Genomic DNA, 22,065 nt, shown 5'->3' with positions numbered 1-22,065 from the left:
CAGACATAGAAAGTTTGATTTTCTGAACATATAGAACCTAAGCCATCTTCCAGATTATAGGAAATTCATATTGCTGCAATGTGGGCATGAGCTTGTGTACATGTATCATCCTCTGCTATGTGCCAAGATTCTCCCACTGAACATTGGCATTATGGCATAAGTTAAAGAACAACAAGAAAACCAATATGCCAAACACAAAAAAAAGTTCTTGCAGCACAAATACTTTWAAATTAACAACAAATTGGAGTCAAAACACTCCAAAATAGTGAGGTGTGCCTGCAGTCAACACTGCTGTACCAAATGAGGAATCACAACAAGCAGTTCTGTCTTGGCAGAAGTTACATGAAATCTACTTGAGCAAGAATATTAGCCAGATCTCACTTGAGTCTCAGCAAAAGCCAAATATTACTGCTTTGGTACTAACAGATGGTGTCCTGACTCCCTGTACCCCTATTTCAAAGCACTCCAATCGAAACCATTGATTTGTAAGGGACCATTGCTCCAGGAAAGCAAACTTCCACCCTGAGATAGGCCAGGCTGAGGGTCTCTGGGCAAACATTACACAAACAAGATGCTATAGGACTCTTGCACAGGAGAGTTAATTTGTTTTGAATTSCTTATCTTCTGCCAACACAGGATTGCACAAGATAGGGATAAGGGTAAGTAGGGAAAAGGGCTCAAGATCCTAAAGCTTCTCCAGTGTCATACTTTAGTTGGTGACCTGTTTTTTAATGACCCCATATCACTGCCTTCATATCTCCTTAATGGATTTTACCTTAACAGATGAAACATGTATTTCCAAAAGAGACTCAGGCTGGTGCCAAGTGAAAGCAAGCTCCTCAATGTGACTCAATACAGCTTGCATCAGGCAACTCACCCTGCAGTTGACATCTTAAATAMAAGTAACTCTGGATAACTCCTGTCTTTCTGCCAAACTTAACGTCATGAATTATGCAATTCTTTATTTCCAAAAGGCTTAAAATTCATAGGTCATGTTTTTACTTCCCTTTAGTGAGAACAACAAACAGGAATTTACACTTCCCTTTTTCTTACAAGTAGAGTCATGCATTTTTCCCTTATTGTTAAATTAAAGCTCTTTCAGCCTCCAAGAACCTTGTGCCTATATTTCTGAAGGCAGCTTAATGGTTCTAAAATAACTGTAAAGACAGGAGGAGAAAGACAATTCTTCATAAGCTAGATGTAATTATAAATTTAAATGGAAAAAAATAACAATCTGTTCCCATGATTTCTCTACAGTTTTGCAAATCAAAGTAAAAAGACATGCAAACTAGAACCTAACCATGTTAATAATCTGGTACATTCTTCCAGTTTTGTATTTCCCTACCTACTAACCCTTTCTCCCTGCTTTATTGTAGTGGATTTCTCCCAGTTAAGTGGAACTTTTCTAGATTAAATTAAAACTAGAAAAACTCTTTACGCAGATGCTTTACTGGTGATTGGCACTAATCTTTCCAGCCTCCCAGTTTYCAGATACAGTCCCTGTCTTTCAATGTTTGCATTCCTCTTGGCCCTCACATTTTCCATTTTAAGATATTATTAGACAAAGAGCCAAAGGGAAACCAGAGACCATCTTCTATCCCTGTCTACAGAKCAGATACAAAGAAGGAACTCTATTTCATGACTAGATTCCTAACACAAAATTTAAAAAAGGTTAAATGAGTGRTTAGAAGGGCAATCTCTGCTTTAAAATAAAATGCTATCCAGGAACTAAAAGACAACYGAGTGTGAGGCAAATAAACAGCCTGAAATAAATAGCATTTAAACCTAGCCAGTGACAGAATGGATTGGGAAAAAATATGGTTCTCTCTAACAAGCCCACTAGTGAAGCAGTGTTTCTACTAATTTATGGACCACCAGGAGCTTGGGTTTCTGAGTGGTCTTGCAAAGCATCTTTGAATCAGAATGACTTAATGGATTTCAGGGGTAGCAGAGACATAACAATACAAAATTCCATTTCCAGAACATAATCTGCTGCCAGCTTCAGGACAGAGGGCAAAGTTCGCAGCTCTGAAGTCTGTGATGTTACAAACCTCAAAGTCAATTGATCTTTTGATGGTTTTTTTTTTGTACTGCAAAGTATGTGCTTCTACCACTGACTTGGAAAAGTGTAACTCTGGAAGTCCTACACACACTGTGCCTTTACAGCTATTTATAGTAATAGAAGTATAAGATCATACTCAAGGAAGAGCTGCAGGGATTTTTCTTTTCCAAACTGAAAATACTAGTTTACACAAYTATTAACTTCTCTAGCTCACCACTAGTTTAACACACACCATARTGTGTTTAGCACACACCATAGTCACCATGAGCAGTGACAGATGAGAGGCAGATACCCGGCTTGCTGTGCTTTGAAGGAGAGTTTACCTATTTGCTTCTAGTCTGCAGGATTAAGCCTAATAGCCCCTAGACCTCACCCCCACTGCCTGAGAAAATGGCACAAAACAATGCTATGCAATTTAAAGCATCAGCAAGTCAAGTACYATCTTGTATGCCCCATCCCATCAATCCATTTCCTGCTTCATCAGCTTTCAAGGGAATGAAGTTTGTGCTCATGTTCCCATGTGTTCCTCTAAGGATACATTCTCTTCTCTCCCCTTCTCTTACCCAAGAGTTTACTCTCTGTCTCCTGGTACACACCTACTCTAGTTTTCTCATCCCTCTACCTATTTTTACAAACAAAATCCTTCTGCAATTTTCACGCATTTCACACATGCCACCCCATCTCTCACTCTTGCCTTGAACACAATCATACCCAGCTGCTCAGCCACCACACACATCCTCCCAGCCAAGCACAGAAGCAGCAGCTCTAGGCAGTTCTCCCTGACTCTTCCTGCCTCAACAGGAAACAGAAATAGCAACCAGGAACAGGGTCCCCTTGGGGAAAAACCAAAAAGCCTTAGATACCAGCAAACCCCACTAGAGACACGCAGCAGAAGCACTGCCTAACCCATCACCCACTCCACTTGCAGCAGCTTTTTACCTGGAATGAGATGCTGCCTGACAGATCACAAGCTTTCTGGTTTTCCCTTCATCCAGCAGGTCCCTTACTTCCACACCTCATTCTGCCCTGAGCTACACAGGCCTATCAATAACCAAGTAGTAGCTGGGGCATGGGAAGTTTGTGTCCCTGATGACAGAGAAAGCAAAGCTGAATTTGTCCCCAAACCAAAACACTTTAGAGTCACATTCAGCACATTCCTGCTTCATCACAACCTAATCAGCACCAACCCCTGCAGGCTTCCCTAAGCCTGCCCCACTCCWGCCTCTTTCCCTGCAGCTTCCAGTTGCAGCCATTTAGCTGCTGAGCATTTTGCTTTAAGAACTAAAAGCAGACAAAGTCTGCACTGTATTTTCAAATAAGTACAAYTACTGATAGGAAAGAGCAAGGCTCTGAAAGGCCATTTGTAATGAGAGAAGAGAACTAGTCTTATGCTACTGTGTTTGTTGTAGCTGTTCTAGGTTTGAAGAACATGTGCAGCTGTGGCTGTAAAGAAATTCATTTTGCCATTGATTCCCATGGCTGACACGCAACTGAAGACACAAGCCAGTGTCAGCCAAGTGCACAGGCTTAGCATGTTATTAATAGCAAAAAAGCAACTCAATCAGTGTGTGCCCTCCAACTACCACCACAGGCTTACAAGGCAGAAAGTTCTTACCTGCCTGGCCACCCTCCGAGCTTCCCAGTAAGGTTTAGAGTCTTCTACAGCTTTTCCAATCTTCTTGACCAGTTCRTCCAGTTTTACTGTTGCTTCAACCAGGACAGAGCGGAACTTCTGGCGTGCATCCTTCAAAATGTTGAAGGAAGGAAAGAAAGGACAAAGATTAGAGCTTTAAAAATTATTTCTACCTGTTTGTTCCTACCCTCAGGTTCCTCTTTAGATTCACATATGACCTGACACATTCAAAAGAGTTACTGCCATTTGGACTAAGCCTGAATTCTCCAGCAGAGGAACCCAGGAACTGAGAGCCAAATCCTAAAGCTGGCATGCTGGACACCAAACCTTTGCCCTTTGGAGACAGCTTTTATATAAAGCCTACAACAGGCTGTTCGAAATGTTACCTCTGGCAGGGTTTCTCAGAGAGGAATTATTTGCAAGTTGCTCACTCAGTGAGGTTGAAACAGCAGTGTAACAAGTTCTGAGAGGGACTTCAATGGCAAAGATACCTCACAGAGATAATGTTAGAATGGGGCTAGCAGGCAGGCCAAATCCCCACAACAGGCTGGCAAATCAGCTGCAATTGGCACAGAAAGCCCATCTTTTCAGCTACGGCTTCTATCAATAGAGAAGGCACCTACCTTCCACCTCATTGTCAATATTTTCTGTATTTAAAAAARGTAAATTCCAGCTGCTTCCAAATGGGATGAGTTGCCCTCCTCACACAATTAGCTAAAGCAATTAAAATATTTTCTCTGCTCCACTGAAATTTCCASACATGTAGGCAAAGTGATTCTGATTTCAATCTCAGAATCCAACACAGACTCTAAATATATGAAATTATTGCAGAYTGATGCAAATTCAGGCTGGGACCTGGCCCAGGATTTAAGGAGATGAAGAGGAAGGGCCATGTGAGCTTTCAACAAGGCTTGTAACTCTAATTAGAGAGCAGCATTTATGCAGACTGCTAGAGTGACATGTTGATAATCAGGAAGCAGCTGGCTTGAAGAAGTGCCCTAATTTAGGAGAGTTTTGTCATTATTRTTGAGGATTTCTAGAATGCAAAACTGCTTATTCACTGGAAGATTTAAAATGCATTGGAAGCTGCCACTATGCTCCCAGAAGCGAAAAAATTGCAACAATACATCAGTTTTCACAGAAAAACCAACATACTTCTGTAAAAGCTTCTTCGCTTCCTTTTTAGTGTTATGTAAAGCCTGAACCAGCATCAGCATTATTTYAGTCCAGTGCAAATAGCTTTGTATTCTTAAGGTATTCCAATTTATTCTAAGGAATTATTCAAATGGGTAACAAGGTCAAAAATGGAGAAATAAATGGACATGAACTTATTATTTCATTAACTCAAATCTAGTCAAAAATCTCACTTCTCAGTGAAAGCCTGAAATGTATCATTTAAACAACACATATCGAGTCAATGATTTTCTCAGTGAGAAGAATTTGAATATTTCCAATTCAATTACTGGACGATACATGGTTCACTGCTCAAAATGAGTTTCATAAGTAACTGAAATAAGACCCCAAGTATGATGACTATATTGCCAGAAAAATATTAAGTACTGAAGTATATTTAACAAAGAAATTTCTAAATGAATGAGCCTGAAGATGTCTTTTCATTTTCTTTGTGAAAGCTGCATGTAAGGATATTAGCAATGCAAAGCAAATAGTTTAAGTAAAGAAAGTACTATGCGGTGATGCCTCAAAAAGTTCGGTTCCCACGTTGGTAAGATAAGCACTTGGAACAAASAAATCATCGCTAAAAATCTGTGCTTAGAGACCTACCCCAAATTTATTCATATAATAATTACATACTTATTCAATAGGAAAAAGATGACTAGTCTCCACTTGGAGTTTAAAAAACCAAAAGASACCAAGGACAAAGCAGTCAAATTAACAGCAACTTCTGTACCTACTCATCTCCCTCTAACTCTGATGAAGCAGATGCACATTACTGAACTGGAAGTGCTCCTCTAACTTGTGCCTGAAGCACAGGTCTTGGAAAGGGTGAAACACGTTTGCTCATGAGCACGGCCCCACTCCATACAGTAGTTACACAGAACAGGAAGCTTCAACTGAAAAATATAATGGTGYGAACTTCCAGTTTATAATTTTCCTCCAAAGATGACTGGTTCCTCTTCTGAGGCTTTATTTAGGTCTGAATACCCTTGTTCTTGCAGTGAAGAACAATAAYGAAAAATGAAACACCAGAACTTTGTATCTCCTATCACTGACTTATTAAGTGGCATTTATTCTCACGCTCCTGCCTGTCAGGAGCACAAGCCTGCAGGCTCCAACACMTTCTGCATGACAAAACAAGCAGATGTTCACTCTCTGCTGGTAGCAGTCCCCCTACCAAAGGTCTCCAGCCATCCCCTTCAGAGCCAGCAACAGGATACTGAGGTCTCTGAGAGGGTGCTATGCCAAACTCATGCCCCCTGCTGCACTACACACACCACTTTTACTTTCCACCCGCAAAAGCAAATGATCCAATGTGGTATGGTGCCTTCACACCAGCCAGGCTTCCTCAAGCCACACTGATTCAGCTCTCCTGACCATGCCTCTGATCTGGGAGCGATGGCAACACCTCCTGTGAGCAGGGTCACAGTTCCCTCCTGCAAACACATCACCCTACTCTGTGCCTCAGTTCAGTGTGTGAGCCCTGCCAAATGCTGGCAGAGCATCTGCAAAAGACATCACCCCTGGGACAGTGCAAAAGGCCCCTGGCAGGTAACCCTGGGGAAGTCTGAATAAGAACTACAGGTGCAGCAGGTATTTTTACTCTTCACGTGAAACGGGGGAGGTCAGAAGCACCAAGGCAATTGCACCAGCAGGACTGGGCTTGGTGCACTCACTCCTTACATGACACGAGTAGCTCATCTGTGGTTCATGGGAAGAATGGGCCTGTGGTCAAGGCAGTAACTTGGGAACGGATTTAATGCACTGCTTTATATCCAGCTTCCCAYGTTACTGTCAGTGAGACACTTCGACCCACACGTGAAGTGGTTCAAAGCCATAAATCCTCTTAAAGGTGTTTTCTGTAAGGACACTCACATCAAAAACTTAGAGGTTCAGAACAGCACATCACTGCAGTTCATCTGTGCTAGGAAGACAATCCCAACACTTTCAACCTATTTATCAAATCCTCTGGTGTGCCCTGTGCCTCCATCAAGTCTTACTGTTTAATCACCAAACTCTCACTTCATTTAGACCTTTATCYAGCACACATGGATAACACAGAAAGGAAAATAAGCCAATTCCTGCAACTTCTTGTCATGAGCAAGACCAAGACAGTGCAGCATATGCCATAGAAATTTTCTAGCAGTCCTCAATCTGTAGTATCTGTATTWCAGCTTCTTGAAAGATAATTCATTCTAGCAGAAATGCTATTCATTGATAACAGCAAGTATGCAGCCTTAGGTACTATGTGAATCACACCATTTCTGGGTGGGATTTTAGGTTTTGTTTTTGTTTTTTGAAAAACATGTATTTTGTTTACCTCACCACTGCACTGAATATGTACACAGACTCTAACAGAAGCAATACAACTGACATGAGACATCTTAAACACCCTGACATTTTTAAAGCATATTTTCCCATCTACTCACTCCCAATCTTCTGTGATCATTTTTAAGAACATCTTGCTGCTGATTTCAGAAATACAAAGGTGACATTGAAAATGYTAGCCAGTCAAGCTTTCAATGCTTTTCCCTCCTATTTGCTCAAATGAGATGATGATAAACCTTTTCCAATTTGGACAAAAGCTGATTAAGGCACTTTATCCTCAATGTGTGGTGTCACAAGGTAAAACAAAAAAAAATGTAGCAGTASAAGCTTCTCACTTAAATTACAGTAWTACTAAGTAGACTGTCACTAGCTAGGTGTTTGTCAAAGACACACTAGCAAGGGTAACAGTGCACCACATGAACAGCTGCAGTTTATATTTCAATATCTTGTTCTACGGCTGCTTTCTTCCTGAAAATCCTTAGCATTTTTCTTTCAAAACAGATTTCAGTAGCACTGTCTTAGGGAGCATGCCAGACCTCTACCCCGTATATGTTTTTGCTGCAATAGTTCACGAGTAAAAGCAGACTTTGTTTCCAGTGACTTGCTGTTGGGCARCTATTTGATACTGCACCAAAAGGGAGACCACAGTTAAGGACAGGCCATCCACACAGCAGCATTTTGAAGAGCCGCTCTCAAATGCGGGAAAAAAACTTAAATATAATTTTCAACCTGTATTACAATTGTCAGAGAAAAAAGCATGGCTGGTTTTCTTTTCTCATGAGTGATGGTGATGAGCTGGTGTTAGATGCCAGATGACAGGCAAATAACTATTTCTGCCTATCAAATGAAATATGTATTTTCAAACAATTTTATTGTCAAAATGAGCTTAACGTATCAACCACGTCTGAAGCATCTTAGTACCAAGCACATTTAAATTTCACTTACAAAGGTTGTCCCATGGCTGTTCTGGCAGCCTGGTGTGCAGATCCTCTCATTAAGCCAGCATGGGAGGTGCATGGGAGATGGAATTGCTGACTGAGAGACAGGCTTCATCTGTTTCCAAGAGGTTGACAGTACCTATACCCATCTTCTCTGCTACAAAGACCTGCCAGCTGCAAAAGCACATCTCCAAGCTAAAGCAGCATCAGTATCATACACACACCCCAGGGAGATGCACAAGCTGTGCTCAGAAATCAACTCTCAAGCATCAAAACAGTTAAAGACACTTCAATATCTATTTGGTACCTGAACGGTTCAAGTAAGCCAGAATGGCGACCAAATCTTCAAAACAAAGTGCAGGGAAAGGGATAATAGTATCTCAGTTTTTAAGCACATTTTTTTGGGTCTCAGGCAGCTACTAATTTGCCATCCAAGAACAATAAGAAATCAGAACCTGAAAGTTGCTCTAACCTCAGTTATAAACTGAGGCTAACAAAACTTTTTACTACAAATATTTTTAGTTCTCTTAGAAGAAGAGAGAAGAAAGAAGGCAGGGGAGGGCACTGGGTGCTCCTCTCTGAGGCTGGAAACCCACATCTGCTTCAAGAACGTGAATCAAGTAAAGCCCTTTGACTCATCTGAGTGACAAAATCTTTCCAGAGCCATAACAGAGGAAGAAGCCTTTCCTTACTTTCCTTGGATGAAAGCAAAAAGGCAAAACAACAAGAAATTCACACACAGGAGCCATTTCCTATGGAAGCAAGTAGATCATAAAGAGATGTGGAAAGATTTGTCCTGACAGTGCTGGATGAATCCATCAGGCATGTACATCCTCCTCCAAAAGCCAGCAGGAACACCAGCCAGTGAGCAGTGAGCTCTGCCCTTATCTCGGCATTCTTTTGTGGACACTGGAAAATGCTGCACAGGGATACTGATAAGGTGGCGGATGTTTCTACCCATAGATGTTTCCTCAAGCTAAGCAGGCAAGCTCAGAATAAGATTCCACCCACTGAGAGGTCATTTTTCTGAAACCTGAAACACAGAGGATTTTTTTTTTTTAAATCTACTTAAATTTTTTATGTGTGACAAGGTCAAGAGCTCAAGTATTTTTTTTCCTAAAAAACAAGTATTTTAGTGAAGAATTAAGAAGCAATTCTAAATAACTGGCGAATATCTGCCTGCCAATGGGAAGCAGTGAATGAATTCCTTGTTTTGCTTTGCTTATGAGTGCAGCTTTTGCTTTACTTAACTGTCTTTATCTCARCCCACGGGTTTTCTCACTTTTACTCTTCACGTTCTCCCTCCCATCCCATCGGTGGGRAGGGAGCRAGGGRGTGCGTCATGCWTAGCAGCCAGTTGGGGTTAAACCAYGACAAAAAATCCTTCCCCTTCTGACACAGCTCGCGAGTGAAAGAGCACCACAGCAAATAAACCCCTTTCCTTACATCCAACAACAACCCAGGGTGACCTTTGTAACRGGGCTAAAAGTAACAAAGTCTTGCAGATCAGGACTGAAGGATCTAGGTAAGCATACAAGAAGGATCCCAACCAGGCCCTCTAATAAGCATGCCTGAAAGCAGCACTGTTCAGTTCTAGTTTTCCTGTGCAGTATCTCTCGTGAACAAACATTGGCAAGCCTGTAGCTCCAGCAACACAAAAACCCTCTCTAACAAAAACCACATTTGGGATAGCTGGAATTCCAGYGGTAATTTTAATGGTATGTGCTGCATTTCCCCTCCCTGCAACGCTGCCAGAGGGTCCCTGGGTGGATTTGCTACATCTGAGTTGAACTTTCATGTAAGAGTTGGCTGGACAGGCAAGTCATGCACATTTGTTAAGTACATTCTCAGCTCCTGATGCGAGTTCAGATGGAGATGGCATTTCCAATAAACAGGATAAAAGCTCTTGCAGCTGGCCAAAACACACTACTATCACCCCTGCAAGATGTTTCCCCCAGCTCTTCACAGACACTTCAAACCTAAACAGGGACATTAGCAAAGCCAAGTGTTAAATCCCTCAGAGAGCCCTTATCATCCTTCTGCTGTGTCAGTAATGCCCAGTGTTGCACTTATTATGAGCAGCATTATGGATTTTAAATYAAGCCTAATCAAAGATTCATTAACAGGCAATACATTAATGCAACATGTAACCATCAGCCACTCATTGCCCTTCAGCAGCTCCGCAGCTCCTGAACAGCCTGCGAGCGTCAGCAGGTCAGGCTATTTATTCAGGGTTTAACAGGATAGGTCAAAAGAGCAAAAAATGAGTGATTCTTCCAAGTAAAATACATGTTGCCAACTTCACAAGTCGTGCCATGTATGTGTATCCAGTGCTCCCACAGGCGCTATGGGTGCAGAACTTAGTTTAAAAATATTTAAAAAGGGAGGCTGCTCAACTTAAAAACAGATCATATGGTAGTTTCAGTACAGAACTTAAAAAAATGAAATGGCAGGCTGGTCAGCTTAAAACAGAATTCCCCATTTTACCACCTCTGTAAGTAGCAGACACCAATATTTTCTACATTGTTCAAACATGGACACTGTGGCTACACTAAGACAGTGTWGTCTCAAAATCCTAGAAGCCTCTACTGAAGTCAGCCCCATAACATGTTCCACTAGATAAAGCAGCATTATTGCTTCCATTCTGCAGATGCAGACCTGAGGCACACCTGGGTTTAGAAGCATTTAACAGCTTTTTTTTTTCCAGTTTATGGGACCTGGAGACAGCCAGTATTCCCACTTAGAGCAGTTCACACAAAGCTACATACAGGAAGTCCAGAACAGTCTTGCAGAATTCAKATGCCACAAGGTTACCCTTCCTGCTTATCAGGGAGTACATCAAGTCACAAAAACATGGGTGTCTTTTTATGAACTTCCTTCAAAGAAATATACCTTCCACTCAAACAGCCCCATTGCTTTTACAGATTACTCTGGGGAAAAAAAAGTCAACAGTGGGAATGTATGGACCACAGAGTAATGCTACAGGAAGCTGGTAGTCAGCACATTGAGCACTAAATAATGTAATGATAATCCATGTCCCCATTAAAGATATTGAAAAGATGATATTAGCAAAACAGGATAAATATAACTCCATTGTCTGGTTAAAAAACATCCACACACAACTTTATTTCAACGAAATTTAGCAGGAACACCACAAACTAGGAAGGGGTAGCCAGAAGGACCCAAAGCAGCTAATAAGAGCCAAAAGAGCAAATCTTCAAAGGGAAACTCAGCATGGCTCTCCCAAAAGCCCACATTTTCAGCAGCACTTATGGATTGTAGAAATCTTCGAAGCAGAATGATCCCAATTCCAAGCTCCTCCTTCCAACCTATGGATTTATCCCACAAGGCTGCTTAGCAAAGCTTTCTTTTCTTGTCCAGAGTAYGAATGCAGAGATTTTCTTCTGACCACAAGCACTGGGTGTTATGGGGTGTTTTTCATTCCTTTCCCCTATAAACATTTTAAGTCCTCTAAAAATGCATTTATCAACATGTATATAATTAAGCCTTATAATTAAGCCTTGATTACATCATCCAATTGCATTTGTCCTCAACATTTAAGCAGATCAAATGTAATGAAAATCTTTATGGATTAAAAATTAAGCAGTTGCATGATACCACAAACTGGCATCCATCCAGTAAGATTTTTGGATGGAAAGTGAAAAGGAAACATTCAAGAAAATGTACTTATTCTTYGCATGGTGGTATTGATACCACCTTTTGAAAGATGGTATTTCCCCTTAATTCCATCAAAGCCTGTAAGCACAACAGATCTGCAGTAAACACTTAATGGCAGAGTGCAGTTCTATGATTTTTACCTATCTAACACCTGGTATTTACTAGGCTAAGTAAGCAACAATGTAATACCAAGCAAATGTGGAAATTCTGCTCTTTTATTTACAATTATATTTCCAGGAGCTTTTCAGCCTCTATAGCTCAGCACGTGTCACACACACAGTAGCTGCAAATCTGTAGGCTCGACAAACACTCGAACACATGAATAATTTTAATCAAGCGGCAAAATCCCATCTTAAAGTCACTGAGACTTATTTCACCAGCATGCTTTCSCATCATTATTACTATTCCATCTGCTTCATAATATGTCCTCAGTGCAAGGTTATGACAAAATTAATGAAATCCAGGCAACTATCCATAGCACAATCTTTCAATTTCAGTACCTCAGCATGAAATAAGGAGACTGAGAAGATACATATAATGATTATTTTTTCAATATGTCTATATAAAGAGTCCTGAAGTCCATTTAATTGGTACTGTTGCAGACTAGAATACTGATTTTTAAAGCTCATAAAACTTAAATCAAGCTAGTGACACTGAACAGTTTTMACAGCTAAAATATCGTTTAATTCTGCATAGCAAATAGTTCCCCATTTAACTAAGTTTATCCACCAATAAATTCAGGATCTACATGCTGCAAATGACAGAAAATTAAACAAGTGGGGAGAAAAAAAAAAGATACAAATCAAGGCTGCTATGTTTCCAAAGATCATAATCCTAATTTCTGTTCAGTGCACTCAGTGGATACTCCAGTATTTCAAAATTCTACCAAGAAGCACTCCATGCTTGAGGTACCCATCTTATGAAAAGWCATACACAAGCAAAAAAAAAAAAATACACTTGGACATTTTGAAGGTACAGACGTATCTTGAAATCTACAGAGGTACTTTCATAGAATATTCATCACTGCAATCTCAGGCTGTTTTGATACAGTATTCAAAGCTTCATAATGATATCAAAATAATTTAGGATGTAAAGTCATATTTTATGCCAGTTTATCTTTAGCAGCATATTCATCTTACACTTCCACTGGGTTTATCTTCTTTGTTTTGCAAACAAAAGAAAATTTAGACACACAAATAGGCCAGTTTGTTTTGYTTCACTATTAGATCGATAATGTTGAGCCTTCCAGAACATCTACCAAGTATATGAAGATCAAATTTGGGGATTTAGAAACAATTTCTTCAGAATTAAGTATCCACAAAAAAAAAAATCCTGTATAACCAGGATTTCATTCCAGCTTTATTTCATCACCTTCCTTTCTCAGGAAAAGATGACWAAAAAGGCAAAGATAACAAGCTAAAAAAACCTCTAAAAGCCACCAAAGAGAAGGTCCTGGCAGACAGCAATATGGCAAAAACCTCTTACCCAAATAAACTTTCCCTGTCTATAATCAACAAACACAAAACAGTGACTTGTAAAAATAAAACTTGTCTAAGGTTAGTGTCAAAACCTAAAAATAAGCTCTGGCAGTGATGGTGTGTGAGGTTCTCCACACTGGATTTTCACACTGTCAGCATACCTCTACCTTCTCCCCTTCTCTTTCAGCTGTTAGGTCAATTCACAGGTTTAAAAAATTCATGATCAGAGTCTTGTAGCAAAATTACCATTCAGAATGCACAAATTCAAGAGGCAACCTACTCAAAAACACTGTCCTGCTGTTCACAAAATCCAACATGCACAAAAGGGAAATGCAAAGATAAATTCTGTACCTCCAGCTCTGTCTCTCTGCGATTGATATCATCTGTAGATTGATTCAGTTTTTCTAGCTCCCCCTAGAAAGAAAGAAAGAAAGTCAGAYGCATAGTAAGAAATCAGGTAAAAAAACATGTCTGAGAAGGTTCATTCAGCATCCCCACTGAAAGCTCACAGGGGCTGTGGCTTACAAATTCAGTGAAAAGAGGAAACCTTAAGATGTTTAGCTTAACTTTGCCACTGGCCTTCTACTTTCTTCTACTTAAAAGAAAAAACAATCAGAGAAGCTCTATAGTTTTATGTTAAGGCAATACATTTCCTGTTCTGGCTACTTATTCCACCATAACAAATAAACACAAGGTACTGTAAGCGCTATCTCATTAATCAATACAGTCAGTATCAGTAAGGWACTAGGGAGACAGACACGCCCACCYCAAAAGATTAGGATGAAGTTATTACTATCACAGGAGACACACAGTGAAAGGACAGAAACGATAAGAAACACGTCCTGCTGTAYGAGAGGCATTTTATTTTGGATTTTGGAAAACCACTTCATGACACAACCAGTCAATGGGACGTATAATTATGTTTACATAGTTTGCCTTCCTGACAACATTTTGATTCCTTAACAGCAAAAACAAASGTGTTTGATCCCTTGAATAAATATGTAGTAGAGGTGGTGTTGGCATGAATGAAGTTACTGTAAAAATAAAGCTCATTCTTAATTACTTTTTTACTACAAAAAGCAACCCTCAGGAGGAGATCTGATAGCTTTCTTTATCAGAGCAACATGTTCCTTCATGCTTATAAGATTATAAGATTTTTGACAGGACTGTTCTCCAATGCAAGCGTTATTTTAATTGCCAACCACTGTAACAGAACACGCCTTGAAACGTTTTGCTGTACAAACCGAATGTTGTAAATTGATTGTCACTTGAGCAGTTTCCCAACAGACTACAAGAATGACTCTGGTTACAATCAGAAAGGAATTAATTACAACAGTTTAGCTCTCTTATCCTCAGAGGTCAGATTTCATTTCCCACTCCTAGGATTTGGAAAATACCTAGTTGCATATCCATGTTGTCTGAAACGAACACTCATCCAAAAATTACCTAATTGGCTAAAAACCTTATGGCTCTCRCGGAAGCAGACACGGCAGCCTGTTTTTCAAACCAAACAGAAAACTTCACAAAAACAATTGTTTTGCCAACAATTTACATATCACATATGTGGAAACATGTTTTAAGCTGAAGACCCTGAGGCCAAAATTAGATCAATAGACACCAAGCGAGCTCAGTTTCTTAAAAACAGGGCAGTACGAGGCTAGCGTTTGGCTGAGGGCCTCRCTCTGTGTAACCACGTCTTGAGAATTTTGCAACTGGTCTGCTCAGCCCTGGAAAAAGAAATGCTCACGATGAAGAAAAGAATGACAATTACAGCGAGCAGGGACCTACGCCAAGGATCCTCTCAGCAATGTACACACATGTTATATTCATTCATGACAAACAGTCCCAGAAATGCTGGAGGCAAAAGCCATAAATCTGCAGAGACCTAGAAATACATTTCATTTCAGGGACCACACCGTGCTTGGACCTAGAAATACATTTCATTTCAGGGACCACAGCGTGCTTGAAGTTTGCACCAGGCTATTGGTCAAGACATGATTTTGGGGAGAAAAGCTTTGTTTAGAAACCATGCAAGAATAAAATGCATTGCAGAAGGCATTCATAGGGAAGAAACGCCATAATCCCCTAGAGCACCTTTTTAAAAGAAATAAAAAAWAATTATAAAAATTAAAAAGTAACATTTTAAAATCTACGTTTTCCCGCATTTATGAATGTCTGAGGACCAGCCCAGCTCCACAAGCAAGGTCACGCTGTCATGGTCAAAACTAAAAAGGGGAGGGGGGATTTCAGCAAGAGGAGAAGGAGGGACGCCCAGGAGAGCCCGGCGCGGAGCGATGCCCGGGGTAACAAAGGGCTGGGGCACCCCGGGACCGCTTCCCTTCGCTCCCGCCGGGCACCGAGACACCCGGGGCTGCTCCRCACCGCCTGGCACGGGCAACCGAAAAAAAAATAAATAAAAAATAAAAAAATAAAAACCAACATATATGTGTGTGTGTGTATATATGTGTGAGTACGTATGTCTATATATATATGTATATACGTATGCACACAAGCAGCAAAAAGCAATAAAATAAAAGGCAACCATTATTACATACAGCCATAACACACACACATTAAAATAAATTTTAAAAACGCAGCCGCCCCTCGGAGGACAGGCCCTCACCTGGATGCGGGGGTCCACCTCCTCGTCCTCGGGGCGCGGTGGTTCCTCGGCGGGGCGGCCGCGCCGACCCCCCGGCTCCATGGCGGCTTCTCCCGCTGCTCCCGCTGCTCCCGCTGCCGCCTCCCGCTCCGCCGCTCCGCCGCTCCCGGCCCCGGCTCCACGGCCCGGCCCCCGCCCGGCCCCGCCTCCGGGACAGCCCGGCCCTCCCACAGCGCCCCCGTCTCTTTGTGCCTTCGCGCCGCACGGAGGAAAGCAGCGCCAAATCGCGGGGTTTCCTTTTTTTTCCCCTTTTATAATTTTTTTTTTTTTTTAACCCTCCCTCACGCCCCGTTTTTCTGGCGTGCTMATTCCTGGGTTTTGCCGTGCTCGGTACCTCCCGCAACGGCGCTGCGTGAAGCCAGGATGAGGAGTTCCAGGTGCAGGGAAACGCGAAGGACACCTTGCTGGCTTTTTAATTTTTTTTGTCTTCTTTTCTTCTTTCCTCTTATTCAAACTCTGCTGGAGGCTGACATGCCTATGGAGAGAAAAAAACTAGAAAAGCAGAGGGAAAGAGAGAAGAGAAAAATACTAAAAGCACTTCCAACAACCTTGAAAATTCAAATGAAACCCAGATTTCTATTGTGTGGCAGCTAAGCGTGCAACTATTGTACCTAGTGCATGCAGCAGAAAAAGACATATTGAAGAGACATCCTTTTGTTGTCAGTAAAAAGGAACTTCTTACAAGAAGCATGTACATGCATGGCCCATGTGTAGCAGAGCATTTTATATTAGCGTCTCCCTAATCACAGGGGTGGRTAAGAAGTAATTTTGAACAGATGAGGAATATATCTCCACCTTAAAAGTATCACCATTGATCTAACCCCATTTTTGTTAGAAAATTCCTCAACAGATCATAAAAAAAGTGAAAGTGTAGATGTGGTGAAGAAAGGAGCTTCCTTTTTGAGACTGAAGGTGAAAACCATATCTCTTTATGAGATAAAAATAAGAGGGAGATAAAAGAAGATGATAAAAATTAACATTGCTAAGGTAACTAGGGTAAAAAAGGAAGGAAAAGAAAAGCTGTCAAGCTCTTTCAAATGCTATAAAGCAATAGCAAAAAAAGAAAACGATGGGAAGAGGGTGACATAAACATTTGAAAATAGTATAAACATGCAAAGTGACACCAACAAACTAAAATAATCAAGGAACAGAGGAGGTGTTGCAAAAATGCAGATGGGTTGTTTGCAAGATCTTCACTTCTCACAGAAGCAGAAGAAATCATGTAAAGGGGGAAAAAGAAAAATAAAAACAAACCAAAAACCAAATCAGCCAAAGCCAAGTGTTTACTCTCATTGCTGTCCATTGAGGGAATCTAATGTGTATAAACAGCCAGAGGTTCCCAGGCCCTTGGCATCTCTCATCCCTGGTGTGCTGTGGCTCATGCCAAGATTGTARTGACCAAATGTCCAACATTCCCATCATCCTAAAAGAGCACAGAAAAAACAAAGCTGCACATGGAAGTTAATGTAGGCTGTCCTGCTGTTATCACTTTCATTTTAAAAAACAAGGCTATGTAAAAGATCTGCTGCAGCTATGTCATGTTTTTCCAAAACCTACACAGGCTGACCCACAGCAATGCCACAAAAACACTGCCCACTGCTTGGGGTACAAAAGTGGGCACACTTTTGTACCCCAAGTGGGTACAAAGGGATTTGTGATGTTTGCACAAAGGACCCWATTATTCCATTACCACTGTGATAGTCSCYGTGATTGYTGCAGCTCAAGGAACCTCCAGCCAAATTCATCAATCTGCTGCCATCAAGGCAGAGCAAGCTGTCTCTCTCCTCAGTAGTACAGTGRATTTAGAAAGYTGGGAGAGCTGCCTGCAGAGCTTAKGGTGATGGTGTGAATACACAAGCCCCTTTTCCCACGGATCTGAAATCTCTCACAGAGCCCTGAGGCCACTGAGGTCATTTTATATCAAACCAATACATTGGGAAGATTTACATAGAATAAAATCACTGAAGAATGCACATCTGTCATTACTGCAGACATCACTAAAGCATTAACAGAAAAGTGGCCTGAAGGAAAAGATTTGACAGAACAGGGAGACTATTCAGTACACATAAAGATCAATAAAAGACTCAAGGCTATTATTTCCAGTGGAATAGTTTTTGCTGAAAYCACTGTCCCATGCAAAGGGCAGCAGGACCCWAGAAATACCCAAGGAACAAACCTGTGTATCACATAGGCTGGCCTCACACATGAGCACGCTTATTGGTGACACCGAGCTGTGTGGTGTGATTGAGGGAAAGGGTCCATAGAGGGACCTTGGCAGGTGTGGGAGGACCTGTGCCAACCTCTTGAAGTTCAACAAAGCCAAGCGCAAGGTGCTGCACCTGGGTCAGGGCAATCCCAAGCACAAGTACAGGCTGAGTGGAGAATGGCTGAGAGCAGCCCTGAGGAGAAGGACCTGAGCATGTTGTTGACAAAAAGCCCAACATAACCAAGAAATGTGTGCTTGCAGCCTAGAAAGCCAACCACATCCTGGGCTACATCAAGAGAAACACGAGCAGCAGGTCAAGGGAGGTGATTCTCCCGCTCTAATTTGCTCTGCTGAAACCCCAACTGGAGTGTGGCATCCAGCTCTGGGGCCCCAACAGGAGGATGTGAACCTGTAGGATATAGTCATGAAGRGGGCCATGAAGATAGTCAGAAGGGTAGAACATCTCTCCTATGAAGACAGGTTGAGAGAGTTGGGCTTGTTCAGCCTTGGGAAGAGAAGGCTCCAGAGAGACCTTAGAGCACCTTCCTAAAGGGGGCTACGAGAGAAATGGAGAGGGACTTTTTACAAGCATATGTAAGAATAGGACAAGGGGTAATGACTTCAAAATGAAATTAAACTGGGGTTAGTTTAGGTATTAGGGTGAAGTTCTTCACTCTGAGGGTGGTGAGGCACTGGAACAGGTGGCTCAGGGAAGATATGTATGTCCCATCCCTGGAAGTGCTCAAGGCCAGGTTGGATGGGGCAATGGGGTCTAATGGAATATGTCCTTGCCCATGGCAGGGGGATGGAGATAGATGATCTTTCAGGTCTCTTCCAGCCCAAACAGTTCTATGATTCTGTGCTCTGCTTAGGTCAATACCATGCAAGAMATGAACTGTGGTAGATGGATGGCATTTGGGTATTACTTTTGCCAAATCATGAGTGATCTCAWCCCAGCAAATCCCTCCTACAGACTCTGTTAAAGGCCAGGCTCCTCCCCACCCCCAGAAAGCCAGTCATGCTGACCTTTTTGCTTCCCCCACAGGCCCTACGCGCGCCAAGGTGTCTGAGCAAAGCTTGCACAAGGCCCGACCGAGACAGTCTGTACTTTCTCCCGTATCAATATTTCAAAACCCTAGTMCCAAGTATTCAATATTTGAACAAAGCACTCTGAAGTTAAGGCAGGAAGAAACAGCTTGCTCTTTCACTAATGGGACTCCAGAGTAGCCACAGCAGAGAATTAGCCCAGACCTGTCAGCCTAGGCTGCAACTGAACATGAGCTACGCTGAAGATGGAACAGCTCAACTAAAAAGCACAAGGAGGGGTTCTGCTGCAGGGAAAGGCACGATCCAAATTGTTTCAGGAACCAAYTTAAGTGCACCAGGCAGCACCTTGTCTTATGACATGACAGCAGGCATTTGGGGTACAAGCTTTCTGATTAACATCAGACTCTGGAGCACAGATATCCTTAGGAAAGGGTGATGTTCTGGCTGAGAGCACTGCTACAGTTGTACTTTTGGGGGAAGTTTCTACATAACCTCATTACCTGGTCCCATAGAAATCCTCAGTGTACAGGTAAGGGAAAGATTTGGAGAGGGAAAGATTGAAATGTCTGTACTTTGAGGGAGGAATACAAAAAAGAATTCTCTTCCTCATTGTGGAATATGGTTTGTAGATTAGGTGTTACATTTCTGAATAGCCATTGGGGAACTAGAAGTTGCATTTTAAATAAAATCAGCTGGGAAGAAGTACGCATCAGCGAAGAATTGCCCGAGGAAACATCCTAATGACTGTAGTTAATTTAGGGATAAAATTCAAAGGGAATGGATTGTGTAATTTTAAACATATTTGATAATGGTAGATTCTGAATGGATTTTAAGGAAGATTTGAGTTTTTTTCAAAATCCCATCTTACATTCAAATTTCTCCTTATACTTGCCCTCAGAGCTTGCTTCTGCCCCAACACTAGAGGCAAGGGCCTGAAATGCAAATCAAAAGTTGCATTTCCTTCCTCATAAACATGTATCTTCTCTTTTTGAACACTGATAGCAAACTGAGCAGAGTTCAGAACTAATTAATGCACATTAGATTACTGAAGACACATTTCAGCTCATGGAAATGTTCAAGGAGAAAACAGCCTAAGAGAAAGAGCCTTGCTTACAGAATCCTGCCCCTCTCCTCAAGGGGACTGGAGAAAAAGCTCTGCTCTGAAAAATTCTTCTRCTTCCATTGATGATGATGCTGGAGGCTAACTTCCAATTGGCTTCAAATATTGAAGTGCTGTTGCAATTTGGTGTTAAATAATTTCCCACAAACGAAAACAGAAGTATAAACAGTCCAACTCTAAGAAGAAACAAACACAGTCCCCAAAACRCATTTATGAGCATTATAGCCACTATGTAGCTTCTTAACTGAATCAGTCCCGAAGACCAGTTTACTACTGACTTTTGCAGTGTTACACCAGAAATTAGTTTAGCTCAGGGAACATCTCATTTAAGCACAGAGCCACCATCTCTGTCTTCCAAGCTGCAGCAAAGACATTGCTCTGCCAACGCTCAAATCCTGTATGCTTTCCTGATTTTCAGAAATATACTGCACGTGTTGGAAACATTTTTAAACATTAAGTGGGATCTCACCCATAGTCACGGTACCTTTGAAGATGTGGGCCTCCATAATTTAATCTTTCATAAGATTAAATTTATTATATTTTATAAGAGGCTAAGCACAAGATTTTTTTTGAAGGTATGTGCTGCATTTATGGAAGATTTTAAATTTCTTGGGTGCATATGTAGGGTATTAAACACTTACAAAATGGACAGAATCAGAACTTCCCCTGGCTTATTTCTCAAGCAAATTTTCACGCTTCCATACTCACAATGGTTGTGGCATGTTTGTGCTCTGCATTTTAGAAAGTGCTAAAAATCAATTATCTCTCCTACACCAGTCTATAAGATGGTATCGCCTTGTGAACTTGCAAACAAAGACACATTAATGGAGTTTGAGCATCTGTGGTACAAAAACTTGTAGATTTCCCCACCTACAAGGAATGTATTTAAAGAAAAGACTATGTTCCAAAATACCCTTTGATTTTACTTCTCTTTAACAAGCACTATTTAAAATTAAAAATAACCTCCAGGCTTCACAGGGCTACAAAGAAAGGAGGCTCATTTAAGAAGGTACAATCTATTTTCAAGCCGCACTAATTTTAGTATCTTCCATAAAAATGAAATACAAARATTATTAGCAAAATTACCTGCTGAGCCATTTTCTATTGCATATACATTTATGTCCCATTATCTCCTGAGCTACTTTTCTTATTATTTTGAAGCCTGAAATTGATGGTGCTTCACACAGAGAGTGTGAGTGCAATGTAGTTTTTATATACACATATAGACACACTCACATGCACTATTTCTTATATATGTGTGTATAAAATGCATGACTAACAGCTTGATGGATTTCCCTGCTTGTTGTTATTTCATTGGGAAAGAACCCCCATCATCATAGGAAATTTTCTCCTCCTCCAAGCTGTCTTTTGGCAAGGCTGGTTGTGGTGGAATTTCCCACTGGAAAAAAAATCATCAGTGCAATGACACTACATTTGCAGCAGTTCTGCTGCTCCTCTGYCCAAAACGCAGAGTGTGCTGCTTTTGCAGATTTAGAAAATAACAGAGTAACATGAGGCTCTTCCTCAGATCTGCTGTTGAATGATAAGGAAGATACCTTTTACAGTGCTGGATACTTGAACAGGGGAAAACCCTATATTGTACCCTTTTAAGTTGAATGTATCTWCTCTGGTTCCCAGTCTTGCTATCTGCTTTCCTTGATAAGCAGTCTCACATCAGTTTCAATGGCAGCAGGATCAAATGMAAAGGTGATAGTCTGTTCTCAAAATGAGGCCTTA

General features: G+C 41.3%; 1 protein-coding gene across 1 annotated transcript in view; it reads right to left on the bottom strand.

The window, feature by feature from the left end:
- SH3BP5 (SH3 domain binding protein 5) overlaps positions 1-16,048 on the bottom strand; it is a 50,051-nt gene extending 34,003 nt beyond the window's left edge. Inside the window, exons 1-3 of the mRNA XM_057372712.1 lie at positions 15,917-16,048; positions 13,645-13,707; positions 3,678-3,806 (exon numbers count right to left, since the gene is read on the bottom strand). Coding sequence (XP_057228695.1) covers positions 3,678-3,806; positions 13,645-13,707; positions 15,917-15,997 — 273 coding nt within the window. The 5' untranslated portion in view covers positions 15,998-16,048. The remainder of the gene's footprint in view (positions 1-3,677; positions 3,807-13,644; positions 13,708-15,916) is intronic.
- Between the last annotated feature and the right edge of the window lie 6,017 nt (positions 16,049-22,065).

Source organism: Malurus melanocephalus, unplaced genomic scaffold (assembly GCF_030028575.1).
Source record: "Malurus melanocephalus ecotype Western Australia unplaced genomic scaffold, MMel_1.1 scaffold_177, whole genome shotgun sequence".
NCBI classification, from domain to species: domain Eukaryota; kingdom Metazoa; phylum Chordata; class Aves; order Passeriformes; family Maluridae; genus Malurus; species Malurus melanocephalus.
The sequence above is the reverse complement of the archived record's forward strand: the minus strand, read 5'-3'. Positions and strand labels throughout refer to the sequence as shown.